This window comes from Pan troglodytes, chromosome 12 (assembly GCF_028858775.2).
Source record: "Pan troglodytes isolate AG18354 chromosome 12, NHGRI_mPanTro3-v2.0_pri, whole genome shotgun sequence".
Classification (NCBI taxonomy): Eukaryota; Metazoa; Chordata; class Mammalia; order Primates; family Hominidae; genus Pan; species Pan troglodytes.
Genome location: NC_072410.2, coordinates 61,417,151 through 61,430,812, shown reverse-complemented (window position 1 = coordinate 61,430,812; position 13,662 = coordinate 61,417,151). Strand labels below are relative to the sequence as shown.

Here is a 13,662-nt window from a genome sequence, read left to right as displayed (position 1 = left end):
AGAAAAATACTGCTATAAAGAATATCAATAGGATTATTTTAATATGAACTATATGTTAGATAACATATCAATGTTAAATTCTATAAATTTAAAAATTTTACTCTAGCTATTAAGAAAATCTCCTTGGTCTTAGGAGATACACAACAAAGTACTGGTAAACAGTCATGATATCTGCAATTCAGTCTCACAAGATTCAGGAAAACATGTAAACACACAGAAAATACGTGACTCATAAATACAAGACACATTTTAGCAACAGGTTAATAATACGTAAATTTGGATGGAAGGTATGAGAGATTTCATCATAATATCCCCCAAATTTTTCTATTAAGTTTAAAATTTTTCAAAATAAAGTTTTAAAACATTATATTCCTGCTATACATACACACATAAAATATATCTTAAAATGCATACCTAGGAGCCAGATTATCATACGTATAAGCAACAGACATAAGTCGCTGAATCAAACTGGTTCCTTGGACAAGAACAAGAAATACCTTTAAAACAAAAACATTTTAAAAGATATTTAAATACAGCAAAAGGAAAACCCTCAAAAAGCACTCAAGATTTAGTTACTAAAGAGATGTGTATTACAAAATTTTAACCCAAAATTCCAAATTATTTTGATATTTATCTATAACACAATAAAGAATGTCGTAAGAATTCTTTGAAAATACTGTAAAAATGCCAAGAATCAGAAAACCAGAATTTTATAATCACACTTAAGAGCAGCAACTGTAGGCTGGGTATGGTGGCTCACTGTAATTGCTGTAATCCCAGCAATTAGGGAGGCTCAGGTGGGTGGATTGCTTGAGCCCAGAAATCCGACACTAGCTGGCCAATGTGGTAAAACTCTGTTTCCACTAAAAATACAAAAATTAGCTGGGTGTGTGGTGCATGTCTATAGTCCCATCTACTTTGGAGGCTGAGAAGGGAGGAACACCTGAGTCTGGGAGGCAGTGGCTGCAGTGAGCTGAGATTGTGCCGCTGCACTCCAGCCTGAACAACAAAATGAGAATCTGTCTCAAAAAAAAAAGTAAGAAAAGAAAAGAAAAAGAAAAGAAATTACTAAGAATTTAGAAATAGGGGCAAAAATAGTCTTTACATTCGATTCATAGATTCTCTGCATACCACTGAATTGGGGGAAAGAAATATATACATGTCAGTGGTTTCTTGGGAAGGGGTTGGTGAATAATTAAACATGTTTTTACTTTTGAAGAAAATATATTTAAAAAAAACATCAAGTAGTAATAGATTCCTCAACCATCCTGAAATAAGAATAAAAAAGCAATATAATATACCACGGGTAGAGAGCATGGATTCTAGATTCAAAATCCTGAGGTTCGACATTCAGCTTCAGGCTACATGATCCTAATATATTTGGAATTCCTCAGTTCTAGTTCTTCCTCATATAAGGGGAGAAAATAATTCACTAACAATGAATTATTAAATTTATTCTGCAGGTTGGAAGGCATTCTGTGCACATACTTCATAAGGCACTGTTTCTGCACTGGGGCAGGCAGCCACAGAAAACATGGTTAACACAAGTATATACAATGTGCAAATAAGCAAAAGAAGGGAGCAGCAACTAAACCTGTCCCTGGCAGAAGTGAGAAAACTTCCAGAAAAATTGATGTTTAGGCTAAATTTTGCAAGTAACTTTTTAAAATGCTATTAAAAAGATCACACGGAAAAATGATGGTAAACTCTTAAATAACTTAGTGTTCTTCCTTACTACCTACAGTATATCAACATTACATGACTCTGTCTTCGGTATTAACGCAACAAAAATTTTTATTTCCATAGATCTGAGATATACATACTAAGCTGGAATTATTTTGGGAAATAAACTCATGCAAAAACTATATAATATACACCTTTTCTAAAAAAAAAAAAAAAAAAAAAAACATTGGCCCAGCGCGGTGGCTCACACCTATAATCCCAGCACTTTGGGAGGCCAAGGCAGGAGGATCACTTGAGGTCAGGAGTTTGAGATCAGCCTGTCCAAGAAGGCAAAACCCCGTCTCTATGAAAAATACAAAAATTAGCCAGACATGGTGGCGTGTGCCTGTAATCCCAGCTACCTGGAGGCTGAGGTAGTAAAATCGCTTGAACACGGGAGGCAGAGGTTGCAGTGAGCCGAGATGGCGCCAGTGCACTTCAGCTTGGGCAACAGAGCTAGGCTCCGTCTCAAAAAAAAACCCCAAACCACTGGCATGTGCATAGAAAAAAATCTCTGAAAAGATAACACGAAAAGATATTAAGAGTAGTCACCTATGACTAGGGAAAAAGTTCGTTTGTGTATTATGAATTTTCAATAAGCTTGTAGTTGCATATTATTTTTAAACACAAACCAATAACCTATAAACCTCCATAAATGTGCGTATTTTACACATACACTTATGTATATTTATATTATTAAAATCTCAAAAGGAAATTGCCAATAAAGGTCAATAAACATTGAAATTATTTAGTGAGTGATGGAAAGGATCACAATTAGAGCACTATTATAACCTGGAAAGTTTATTCTGAAAAAAACATGACCAAAACATTACAGTAATGTAAGGTTACTAAAGTGGTAGTTCACAACACAGTACATTGCAGAATACATTCAGATTATATTGTACTCTGCATATATTTCATTTTATTAGATGTAAATGATTTGGAATACTGAAAGAGATCATTTTTGACATTTAACCCCCAAAATTCCAGAAAGGAAATCTGCTTCAGGTTTCCATTTATACCAGTACTTTCTAACCTTATGTCCGTCACAATCTATCAGTAACAATTCATTACTTTGATGTTTCTTGGGTAGACACGAGGTGAGATTCTCAAAAGGTTACAAAATGAGATCTCCCTAAAATCTCACCTTGATCACTCCCTACCTCCCGACTCACTGACGGAGATGTTGGAAAGGCAAATATTTGATTACAGAATCCACAATCAAAAAGATTCTATTTTTATTGCTGGATGTCCTGGTTAATACAGTAGACCCTTGAACAACACAGGTCTGAACTGCACAGATCCACTTGTATCTGGGTTTTCTCCCAACTCTGGCACTCCTAAGGCAGCAAGGCCAACCCCTCACCTTCCTCCTCCTCTTCTACTTCCTGATCAATGTGAAGACCATGAGGATGAAGACCTTTATGATGACCCATTTCCACTTGAAGAACAGTAAATATATTTTCTCTTATGATTTTCTTAACACTTTCTTTTCTCTAGCTTACTTTAAGAATACAGTATATAATAGTATTAACATACAAAATATGCATTCACCAACTGTTTGTTATTGGTAAGGCTTCTGGTTAATAGCAGGCTATCAGTAGTTAAGTTCTAGGGGAGTCAAAAGTTATATACAGATTTTTGACTGTATGGAGGGTCAGCATCCTTAACTCCTCTATTTTTCAAGGGCCAACTATATTTTCTTTCATCTCCAAATCCACCCTTTTATATACTTGTTCTATTATGCTAGGGCAAATATATCAAAAACCAAATTCCTCCTTTGCCAGGTGGCTTCCTATTAGGTTCTGCCAGTCTAGGATACTTGAGAGACTCCTCCTTTCTTTTTTCTGTCAGCATTTATCTAAAAGTATTTACCCAGAAGACAGAGTTTGTTTCAGCCTTCAGCTTTTTTAGGCACTCCTAGCACCAGCTTTATCAGGTCCCCTCTGAGAATCTTATAGCAGATGAGCATAAGAGCGTAACTGCTTTCTCAGAGGCCTAAACCCCGGTTTAACAGGATCCCTCCTGCAAGCTTCTAAGTTCCTGATAACCCAACCACTTCCCTAATGTTCCACAAGATCTAGGGGTGGTAAATGGCTCCTTATCTGGGTTACCTCACCACTCCCTTTTGTTTTTAAAGCCTTGTAACACATATGTGTAAAACTGATTCTCTATTTTAAATTTCCTATGTTGAAATACCAACTATGGCTTCTGTTTTCATAAATGCATCCCCAAAGTATATAAATTACTGAGTTCAAATAATAAATTCAGTCTCACAGATATTAAAATGGCACGATTCATTTCTGCATTCTGGATGATGAAATGAAAAGCAATACTGCTTCATAATCACTACTGCTTTAAAACAATGCCGTCAGTTCAGCTGTCAGGTTAAGTCACAGTAATCTAGAATACATTTCTTAAGCATTAGCATATTTCTTCAGTTTGTAAAAATAAATGGAATTCATCATTAAACATTAATTTCTGCACTTTACCTCTGTTAATCGTGGTATATGAAGACCCTTAGCATGATCACCAGCAGCCTTCCTTGATTTGCCAGGCCAGGTTCTTTTCCTATGGCTTTCCGCTATACCAGACCAGGCAAAGACATCATGATAAGCTAAATCCAAATCGGATGGATCTACTGCAAACTGGCATATTAACTTCAGCAAGCAAGCAAGACAGTCTAGCTGCCACTGTAAATGAGAAGAAATGGTCAATTCCCTATTTTCATTAATTTAGAATGGCCACAATACAATTTTGAAATTAAAAGACCAGAAAATAAAAATAATTATAGCTAGTACTTAATCATGTACTATAAAAATTCTGCTGCTCAAATATTATGGTATCAATTCAATCTTATAAAAATGAAGAAAAAGTATCTAGAAATAAAGAGGGTATACAAGATGTATTTAATGAAATGGAAATGACATTTTCATTTCTTTAATGAAGGCAATATAAAAATATATGTAATAGCTATGAGATTATTGAAAAAACATACTGCTCTTAATTTATAATTTTTAAAAAAATTAAGATGACAAGGATATTACTTATCAATAAAATTAACTGAGAAACAAAGTATTATATGCTGTGTCTCCCAACGAGTGGCACAAACTCTTAATACTTACGGACCAAAGCAATTGCTAGTAATTCTAGAAAATAATTCAACTGAAACTCTTGCACTTTCCATAACCACATTAAAAATAAATTTATTTTATTTAAAAAGTTGTTTTAAATATTGTTTAGTATGTATAAAAAATAAAATTTACAGCTGACTGGAAGCTCAATTTTAGTAACAGTTCACTTTCTTTAATTAGAATATCACTTATGTACAAGATGAGAGTTTCACAGCTTTTTCTTCAAAAGTTCTTAACCTCCTGCTCTCCTGATTCCACTGCCAAATATATTCCTACACAAACATACCAGAAAGAAACGGTACTTTCTTCCTGCAATAATACCTATACTATATTACTGAACTGAAAGAAAGACAGCAAGATAATTCAGAGAGAAAAAGTCTTTTCAACAAATTGGTGCTATAAAAACCAAATAGCCGTATGAAGAAGGAAAAAAATTCAATATTGCATACACAAAACTCAAAATGTATTGTTACAGATCTAAACATAAAAGAAAAGACTATAAAACTTACAGAAAGCAGAGGAGAAAAAGTCTTTGTGACCTTGGAACAAGTATTTGTAGACTGGATACAAATTTCATTAAAATTAAAACCTCTCCCCTAAAAGATGCTGTCAGTATAATGAAAAAGTAAGCCACAGCATGTTGGGGGGCTTGTCCCCATACACACATCAGAGAAAGACTTCTCCATAATGTTTAAGGGAAAAGACCATCTCACAACTATATACTAAGACATTTCACAAAAGAAGATAAACACACAATCAACAAACACACAACATAATGCTAAACATCATTAGCAATGAAGGAAGGACAAGTGAAGCCACCGTGAGCTAACACTACTATACCCATTAGAATAGCTCAAATTTTAAAACCCTGGCCATATCAACTTCTGGCAAGGATGTGGAGTAAATGAAATTCTCGTATGTTGCATAGTATAACTGTTCTGGAAAACAGTTTGGCATCTTCTTATAAGGTTAATCTTACACTTACCATATTATTTAGCAATTTCATCACTTGGTATTAATCCAAGAGATAAAAACATACATATACCAAATGACCTGTATGTGAATGTTTACAGAAACTTTATTTTAACAACCCAAAACTGTAAGCCACTCAAATGTCAATAGGTGAGTAGATAAATGAATTGTGGTATACCTATACAACAGATATATTACTCAGCGATGAAAAACATTTAACAACCTCAAAAAGCATTCTGAATAAAAGAAGCCAGATACAAAATGGTACATATTGCACTGATCCAATTACATGAAATTTTATAAAATGAAAATCTCATCTATTGTAACAGAAAGTGGAGGAAGAAAAATTAATAGCAAAACTGCAGGACGGAACTTCTTAAGTAATGGAAATATTCTTTGTTTGGATGTTAGAGCGTTACATAAACATTTTTCAAAACTCACTCTTCAAAATGAGTGCATTATTTATTATATGAAAAGTATACTGCAACCTCACATCATATGCAAAAATTAACTTAAAATGGACCAAAGACCTAAAAAATTGAGAGCTAAAACCAGAAACCTCTTAACAGAAAACATAGTCATCAATCTCTGTGTAAGGGGATTAGGTAACGGTTTTGTAGATACAACATCAAAAGGACAAGCACAAAGGAAAACAGAGACACTAGACTTCATCAAAATTACAAATTTTTGTAAATCACAGGGTGCTCTCAAGAAAGGGAAAAAGGCAACCCATAGAACGGGAGAAAATATTTGTAAATCACATGAACTGTAAGGAATCAGTATCTGAAATACATAAGGAATTCTAACAAATCAACAAAAAGACAACCCAATTAAAAGTGGGCAATGGATGTGAATTGACATTACTCCAAAGATAAACAAGTGGCCAATAAGCACATGGAAAGATGTTCAACCTCATTAGTCACCAAGGAAATGCAAATCAAAACCACAACTAGGTACCACTTTACACACTAGGATAGCTAAAATAAAAGAGACACTCACAAGTCTTGGAAAGGATGTGGAGAAACTGGAACCCTCACACATTGCTGGTAGAAATGTAAAATGTTGCAGCTTTGGTAAACTGTTTGGAAATTCCTCAAAAAGTTAGAAGTTACCACAGGACCCAGAAACTGCACTCTATACCCAAGGCACAACTGTTTATAACAACGTTATTGATAATAGCCCCAAATTGGAAACGATGCAGATGTTCACCAACTGATCAATCTTCCACTCCGTGGATTCAGCTGTGACTGAACAAACATTTCACCAAAGATGTATGAATGAATGTGTTTGTGTGTGCATATATATGTGTACACACACACATACATGCATACATGCTTATGAATGGTCAACAGACACATGAAAAGCTGCTCAAGATTCTTAGCACTGGGAAAATGTAAATGCTAGAAATCACAATAAAATACCACTTAAGTATTGGCAAGGTATACCACTCCTAAGCATATGCCAAAAAGAAGTGAAAATGTATTATCTACGCATAAACTCATAAACAAATGCTCACAATAGTCACAGTGTAGAAATAACCCAAATGCTTCTCAATTGGTGAATGGATAAACATGTAATATAATTATTAAAAAAATGAATTATTGATACTTGCTACTTCCAAGGATGAATCTTGAAAACAGGCTAAGTGAAAGAAACCAGTCACAATGGACCATATATTGTATGGTTCCATTTATAGGAAATGTCCAGAATGGGCAAATCCACAGAAACAGAAAGCAGACTATAATGATGGTTGCCTAGGGCTAAAGCGTTTAGGGGGAGGTTTCTTTTGAAGGGATACAACTGTTCTGGAATTAGATGCTGGTCATAGTCCCACAACTTTGTGAATATAGTAAAAACAGTACATTTTGGAGGAGTACATTGACTGCATGTTAACTGTATTTCAAAAAAAGTTTTAAAGGTATACTTCAACTAAACTCATTTGAAAAGGAAAAAAAAATAAGAAACAAGAACAAACCTGAACTTAGAAGTATTTCATAATATTAAGAGAGATGCATTATAAACAGGAAATACCAGTTGACCTGAAAGCAATTTCTATCTTAGACATGCTTTGCATCTTGGCATTATAAAGCTACAATAAGCCACATATTGGCAATAAAATGTTACTAGTAATACTTCAGGAAAGTATTCATAATTTCAAGAAAAACAAACAGAGAAAACCTTTAGTACGGGGGTGTCCAATCTTTTGGCTTCCCTGGCCACACTGGAAGAACAACAACTGTCTTGGCCCACACGTAAAATACACTAACGCTGACGATAGCTGATGAGCTAACAAATTTAGACATAAGATTACTTGATGTCAAATCATTATACCTGAACTCCTAGGTTCGAAGGCAATTCAAAAAAAGCAAAACAAAACAAAACAAAACAAAAAACCACAGGAACTAAGAAAATACTTGAATTCAATGTTTGATAATGCTAAACTGCTTTGATGGAAGAAAATGGAATGTCCTTTACAATGAGCTTGAAACTGGCCTGTGCAGTTTTGTATATCATTATTAAGATTTAAATATTCTATAAGCAATTTTATTTTCATATAGTGCTTCTTCAAATCATGGTGGTAAAGTTAACATTTTTTTAAATTTCCATTTTTTTATGCAAGTTCACAGGAAAAAAAATTCCATTTTGTTGAGGACCAATACTTTTGTAAAGTATTATAAAATACAGCAACAATGTCTAATTGCTATAAAAATTTCTAGAGGCTTACTCTCAATTTCTGTATCCATCTCAATGTAAGCCGGTCAACATGGTCTGGAAACACGTTTTTAATTATTACTACTATAAAGGAAGAAATGATCAAAACAAAATAAAACAAAAAAAGTTTTTTAAAAAAACTAAGATGTAAACCAAATTTTTAAAAAGCAACCAAACTTTATATAAATATTAATATATAATTTATCAACCTAAAGGAAACACGTTTATGAACTGGCCAGAGTTTAGAGTAATTCATTTTATCAGAAGAATTTTTTAATACTGATAACATGAAAAACACTTATTCCTAATTAGTTTATCAAACTCTGTATTTTTAAATTCATTTCTGCTATATTCCATACTTTATTATAAGGAACTATATGGCAAAAGCTATACTTGCTGATGAAATGGAAGTGTTTCAAATGGGATAACTACTGTAACTAGTTGAAACCATAAATATGCACTTACCACAGTCCATGATTCCTGCTCTTTAGGCTCTAGAATTCCAGAATTAAAAATTTCTAATAACTGTTGAAGCCCTCCAGCAGCAACAAACTGTAGGCAATTGTGAAAGTAATAGTAAGAGAAAAGCAGATATATAATGCAATAATGCTTGTTGATTCAGTAACTGGATATGTAAAATATTACGTATCTTTTATTTAACTACTATTCATTTAAATTACCAAAATAATTTCTAGACAAAATAATAAGATAAAGGCTACTTTCAAGAATTTAAGGGTGGGTGCAATGGTTCATGCCTGTAATCCTGGAACTTTGGGAGGCCAAAGCCAGACGATGGCTTGAGGTTAGGACTTTGAGACCAGCCTAGACAACATAGGAAGACCTCATCTCTACAAAAAATAAAAAAATTGGCCGGGTATGGTGGCTTGTGCCTATAGTTTCAGCTACTAGGGAGGCTGAGGCAGGAGGATCACTCGAACCCAGGAGGTCAAGGCTGCAGTCAGCCATGATCATGCCACTGCAATCCAGCCTGGGTGACAAGGTGAGACCCTGTCCTAAACAAAACAAAATAAAACAAACAAGAATTTAAAAAAATATACACTGGAGGCCAGGCGTGGTGGCTCACGCCTGTAATCCCAGCACTTTGGGAGGCCAAGGCGGGCGGATCACGAGGTCAGCAGATCGAGACCATCCTGGCTAACATGGTGAAACCCCGTCTCTATTAAAAATACAAAAAAATTAGCCGGGTGTGGTGGCGGGCGCCTGTAGTACCAGCTACTCCAGAGGCTGAGGCAGGAGAATCGCGTGAACCTGGGAGGTGGAGCTTGCAGCAAGCAGAGATCGCGCTGCTGCAATCCAGCCTGGGTGACAGAGCGAGACTCCATTTCAAAAAAAAAAAAATTTATACACACACACACACACACACATGAAAAAGCCTATAAACATCTTTCTATTCCATTAGCCATTTAGTCCTAGACACTGGGATGTCCTCACAGTATCTTTTTTTGCTGCCCAGGCTGGAGTGCTGTGGTGCGATCTCAGCTCACTGCAACCTCCACCTCCTGGGTTCAAGTGATTCTCCTGCCTCAGCCACCTGGGTAGCTGGGATTATGGGCGGCATGCTACCACACCCAGCTCATTTTTGCATTTTTAGTAGAGACACGGGTTTTACCATGTTGGCCAGGCTGGTCTCAAACTCCTGACCTCAAGTGATCCATCCATCTCAGCCTCCCAAAGGGCTGGATCACAGGCGTGAGCCACCATGCCAGGACTCTCACAGTATTTCAATAGAGGGAAAATCAGAGCTAAAAACAGGAGCACCAAGGCATTAAATAATCTCAGTTTACATTATTGCAACTTAAAGTAATACATGATTTTTAAACTATGCTTTATTTTAATAGTATATTAGTTTAAAATCAATGAAGAATTATGGTACCCACTTTGGAAAAACTGGAGATAAATTATTTTTATCAATACATTGAAAAACACATATGATCAAACCTTGCAACTCCAGGAATTTTTACTATTTTCCACTTGATCCTCACTTGAATCATCTGAATCTGGATAAAGATCACTGTAACTTCCCTATGAGAAAGGCAAAAAAAGTAAGGCAGAATGGCGGAAGAAAGAATTATTCTAGAATGGAAAAGACAATACATTATAGAATTTTGCTCCAGAGAGAATACAAACATTTAATGATAATAGTGGAAATGCAATTACCGTAGACTCCCTCCTTATTCTTCTATTAGGTTTTCCCAGTGCTTCAATAATTTCCAGAGCATACAATAGCTTGTGGGCGCTCTTAATTTTGAGAAGTTCTTTCCAATTAAATCCATCATTACTCTTAAATTAGAAAAACATGTTTCTCAAGCCAACTTACTCAGGGAACACAAAAAAGAAAAACTTTAAACAAACTGACACTACATAAAAACTCAAAATATTATATATACTTTGAAACATATTAAAACATATGAAGACTAGTTATATAATTGGCACAAATGGTATGCTTAAAACATCAATTATTCATTAAATTTTCTGAAAATAAACCCAATAAAATTCATATACAAACAGCAGCATGGGAAAATAATTAACTGTTAATCTTCCCAATTAAAAGAAGAAACAACATTGTGATCTAGTTGAGTGGGTAAACTTCTAAAGATGGTGATGAATTAAATGTCTGTACTTAATAGTTACAACTATATATTTAAAAGTCATACAAATATATGAACTCAGGAACACTGCTGTTTTCTACTGTCAATTCATGAAATAATGTAATTCACACTTAATGTGCATCTTTGAAATGCTATTACTAGTGCTACTGTAAGTCATCATTTGGCATTTTGAAGAGCCCATCTTCTTCACTTCCAAGTCTTGTGAGATATTGGCTCTCCCAAAATCACATGATAATGTTCCAAATCCTAGAATTAGTATAACATTAGGACATTTATTTTTTCATTCATCCTGTAGAGTTCTTTCGGAGATGTCCTCAAATAAACTACTTATGATACAAATTTTAAAAACAATCTTTAAGCCAGGAGCAGTGGCTCATGCCTATAATCCCACCATTTTGGGAGGCTGAGATGGGCAGATCATTTGAAGTCAGGAGTTATAGATCAACTTGGCCAAAACGGTGAAACCCTGTCTCTACTAAAAATACAAAAATGAGCCAGGCATGGTGCACACGCCTATGGTCTCAGCTACTGGGGAAGGTTGGGGGAGGAAGGATCACTTGAGCCCTCGTGGTTGTGGTTGCAGTGAGCTGAGACCACACCACTGTACTCCAGCCTGGGTAACAGAGTTATACCTTATCTCAAAAATAAATAAATAAATTAAAACAGTCTTTAATGTTAAAGACTTTACAAAGATACCCAACACACATGTGAGGTGGTGTCCATATGGAAAAAAAATTATCACACAGATATTAAATTTATTTGCCTCATTTTCTCCAATTCCGTCAGTTAATGTGTATAAGCATACAAAACAAACACTGATGCACATCATTTCACCTCTGTGTATTTTCTCTAAACATTACTTTTTGTTACTAAGAACAAAAAACAATATTAAAAGCATACTGTAATATGAAAAAACACTAATATAAAATGTCAATAATTTTAGAAAACATCTTCATCTTACATTTAGCCTCTGATACATTATTCACCCATTATTCACCCTCACTAAATAAACAAATGAACATTAAAATGCAGTGGCACTTTTTACCAACTATATGGGTAAAAACTATATTCAGATTTACTGAGGGTACATCAACAGGCAATCTTCTACACTGTCAATAGGAATGTAAACTGGTAACAGCCTCTAGGAGAGTAAAGAGATTTTGTGGGCTCACCTGCTCATCTGAGATATTCTGGAATGCCATCAACATATTAGGACATGTAGGAAGAAGCATCAGTAGCTCCCAGACCCGCCTAGACAGATTTTCTGCATGAAGATGAAGTTCTTCACATCGTAAGCTCTACACAAATAAGAACAACTACTTTATCAAAACAGATCAGAAAAGAAAAAATTTTAAGTTCAAATTTTTGCATAAAGTAATGATCAAATTTGCTAATAGTTTTTAGCCTCACTTTTTGAAAAGTGAGAAATGAAACATTTGTTATATGATACATAACATTTGAGAAAATTAATAGCCAAGCAGTGTTTTTTCAACTTCTTACTGAACATTTTTCTAGAAAAGCTTTCCTCTAAGACTGATCATGTTCCTCAGGAAACTTTTCAAATAAAAGTGAAAACATCTGTTTAAAGGCCAGAAAATTCTAACAAATTTCAATATGACAATCATCTATTTCCATTTTGCAGGTCACTATTCTAAGCACAATAAAGACTGGGTGAATTAAATCCTTGAACTTCCATTTAGGAAAAGAGCCTGTTTCTCTTATGTTGCTAATCTAAACCTCATTTTCCAGTCTCAGATGAACAGACGTTAAGAAGAAAGCAAACAATTTTAGAGACCTATTTTTTTCCATTATCATTTGTTAAATCTGAGTTCCAAAACTTGCTAAGGCAAGAGTAAGCTAAACAACGTTTCAAAAACCACTTAGGAAATAGGCAATTAAACAAAAATTTAAAGTACCACCCTGAGAGGTAAAAAGAGTAAAAACTAAAATTGACAGTTTTGGTATTTTCCACGGAGTATAAATTTATTACTACTGCTACTATCACAGTGATTCTTTGGTATAACATGGTCTAGGGATATTCTATAAGCCTATAAAAAGAAACTTAGTTCTTTTGGTATAATGGCAGAAACATGGTGCACTTTGGTGGCAAGAAAATCTTTATTTTTTTTTTGAGACGGAGTTTCGCTCTTGTTGCCCAGGCTGGAGTGCAATGGCACGATCTCAGCTCACTGCAACCTCCACCTCTCGGGTTCAAGCAATTCTCCAATGTCAAGGAAATCTTAGAAAGTTTCAAGGTAAATTTGGTCTTTCACAAGCTTGATGAACAAAGAGAAGCAACCCTCGAGTAACACTTGCGCTATACTTGAGGAAATGGCACTCAGTTCTTCAATAAAACAACTCATCATTCCGTCGTAAATAACCATTAAAAAGAGAAATATTGAATTCTATGCAAAAAAGGATTAGAAGGAAAAATATCTTCAAAGTGTGCATAAGTATGTTCTGCAATGACTGAAAGTCTCATGAGACATACA

The 13,662-nt window shown here is 34.8% G+C and overlaps 1 protein-coding gene across 7 annotated transcripts in view; it reads right to left on the bottom strand.

Moving 5' to 3' along the window:
* Positions 1 to 13,662, bottom strand: part of USP34 (ubiquitin specific peptidase 34) — a 283,157-nt gene that overhangs the window by 96,851 nt on the left and 172,644 nt on the right. For all 7 annotated transcript variants that reach the window (XR_010149508.1, XR_010149509.1, XM_016948585.4 and 4 more), the window contains 6 exons: positions 12,343 to 12,468; positions 10,719 to 10,841; positions 10,500 to 10,583; positions 9,006 to 9,092; positions 4,215 to 4,415; positions 415 to 497 (listed from right to left, as the gene is read on the bottom strand). Coding sequence is in view for 5 of the 7 variants with exons in the window: in XM_016948585.4 (XP_016804074.1) it covers positions 415 to 497; positions 4,215 to 4,415; positions 9,006 to 9,092; positions 10,500 to 10,583; positions 10,719 to 10,841; positions 12,343 to 12,468 (704 nt within the window). In the remaining 2 variants the exon portion in view is untranslated. The remainder of the gene's footprint in view (positions 1 to 414; positions 498 to 4,214; positions 4,416 to 9,005; positions 9,093 to 10,499; positions 10,584 to 10,718; positions 10,842 to 12,342; positions 12,469 to 13,662) is intronic.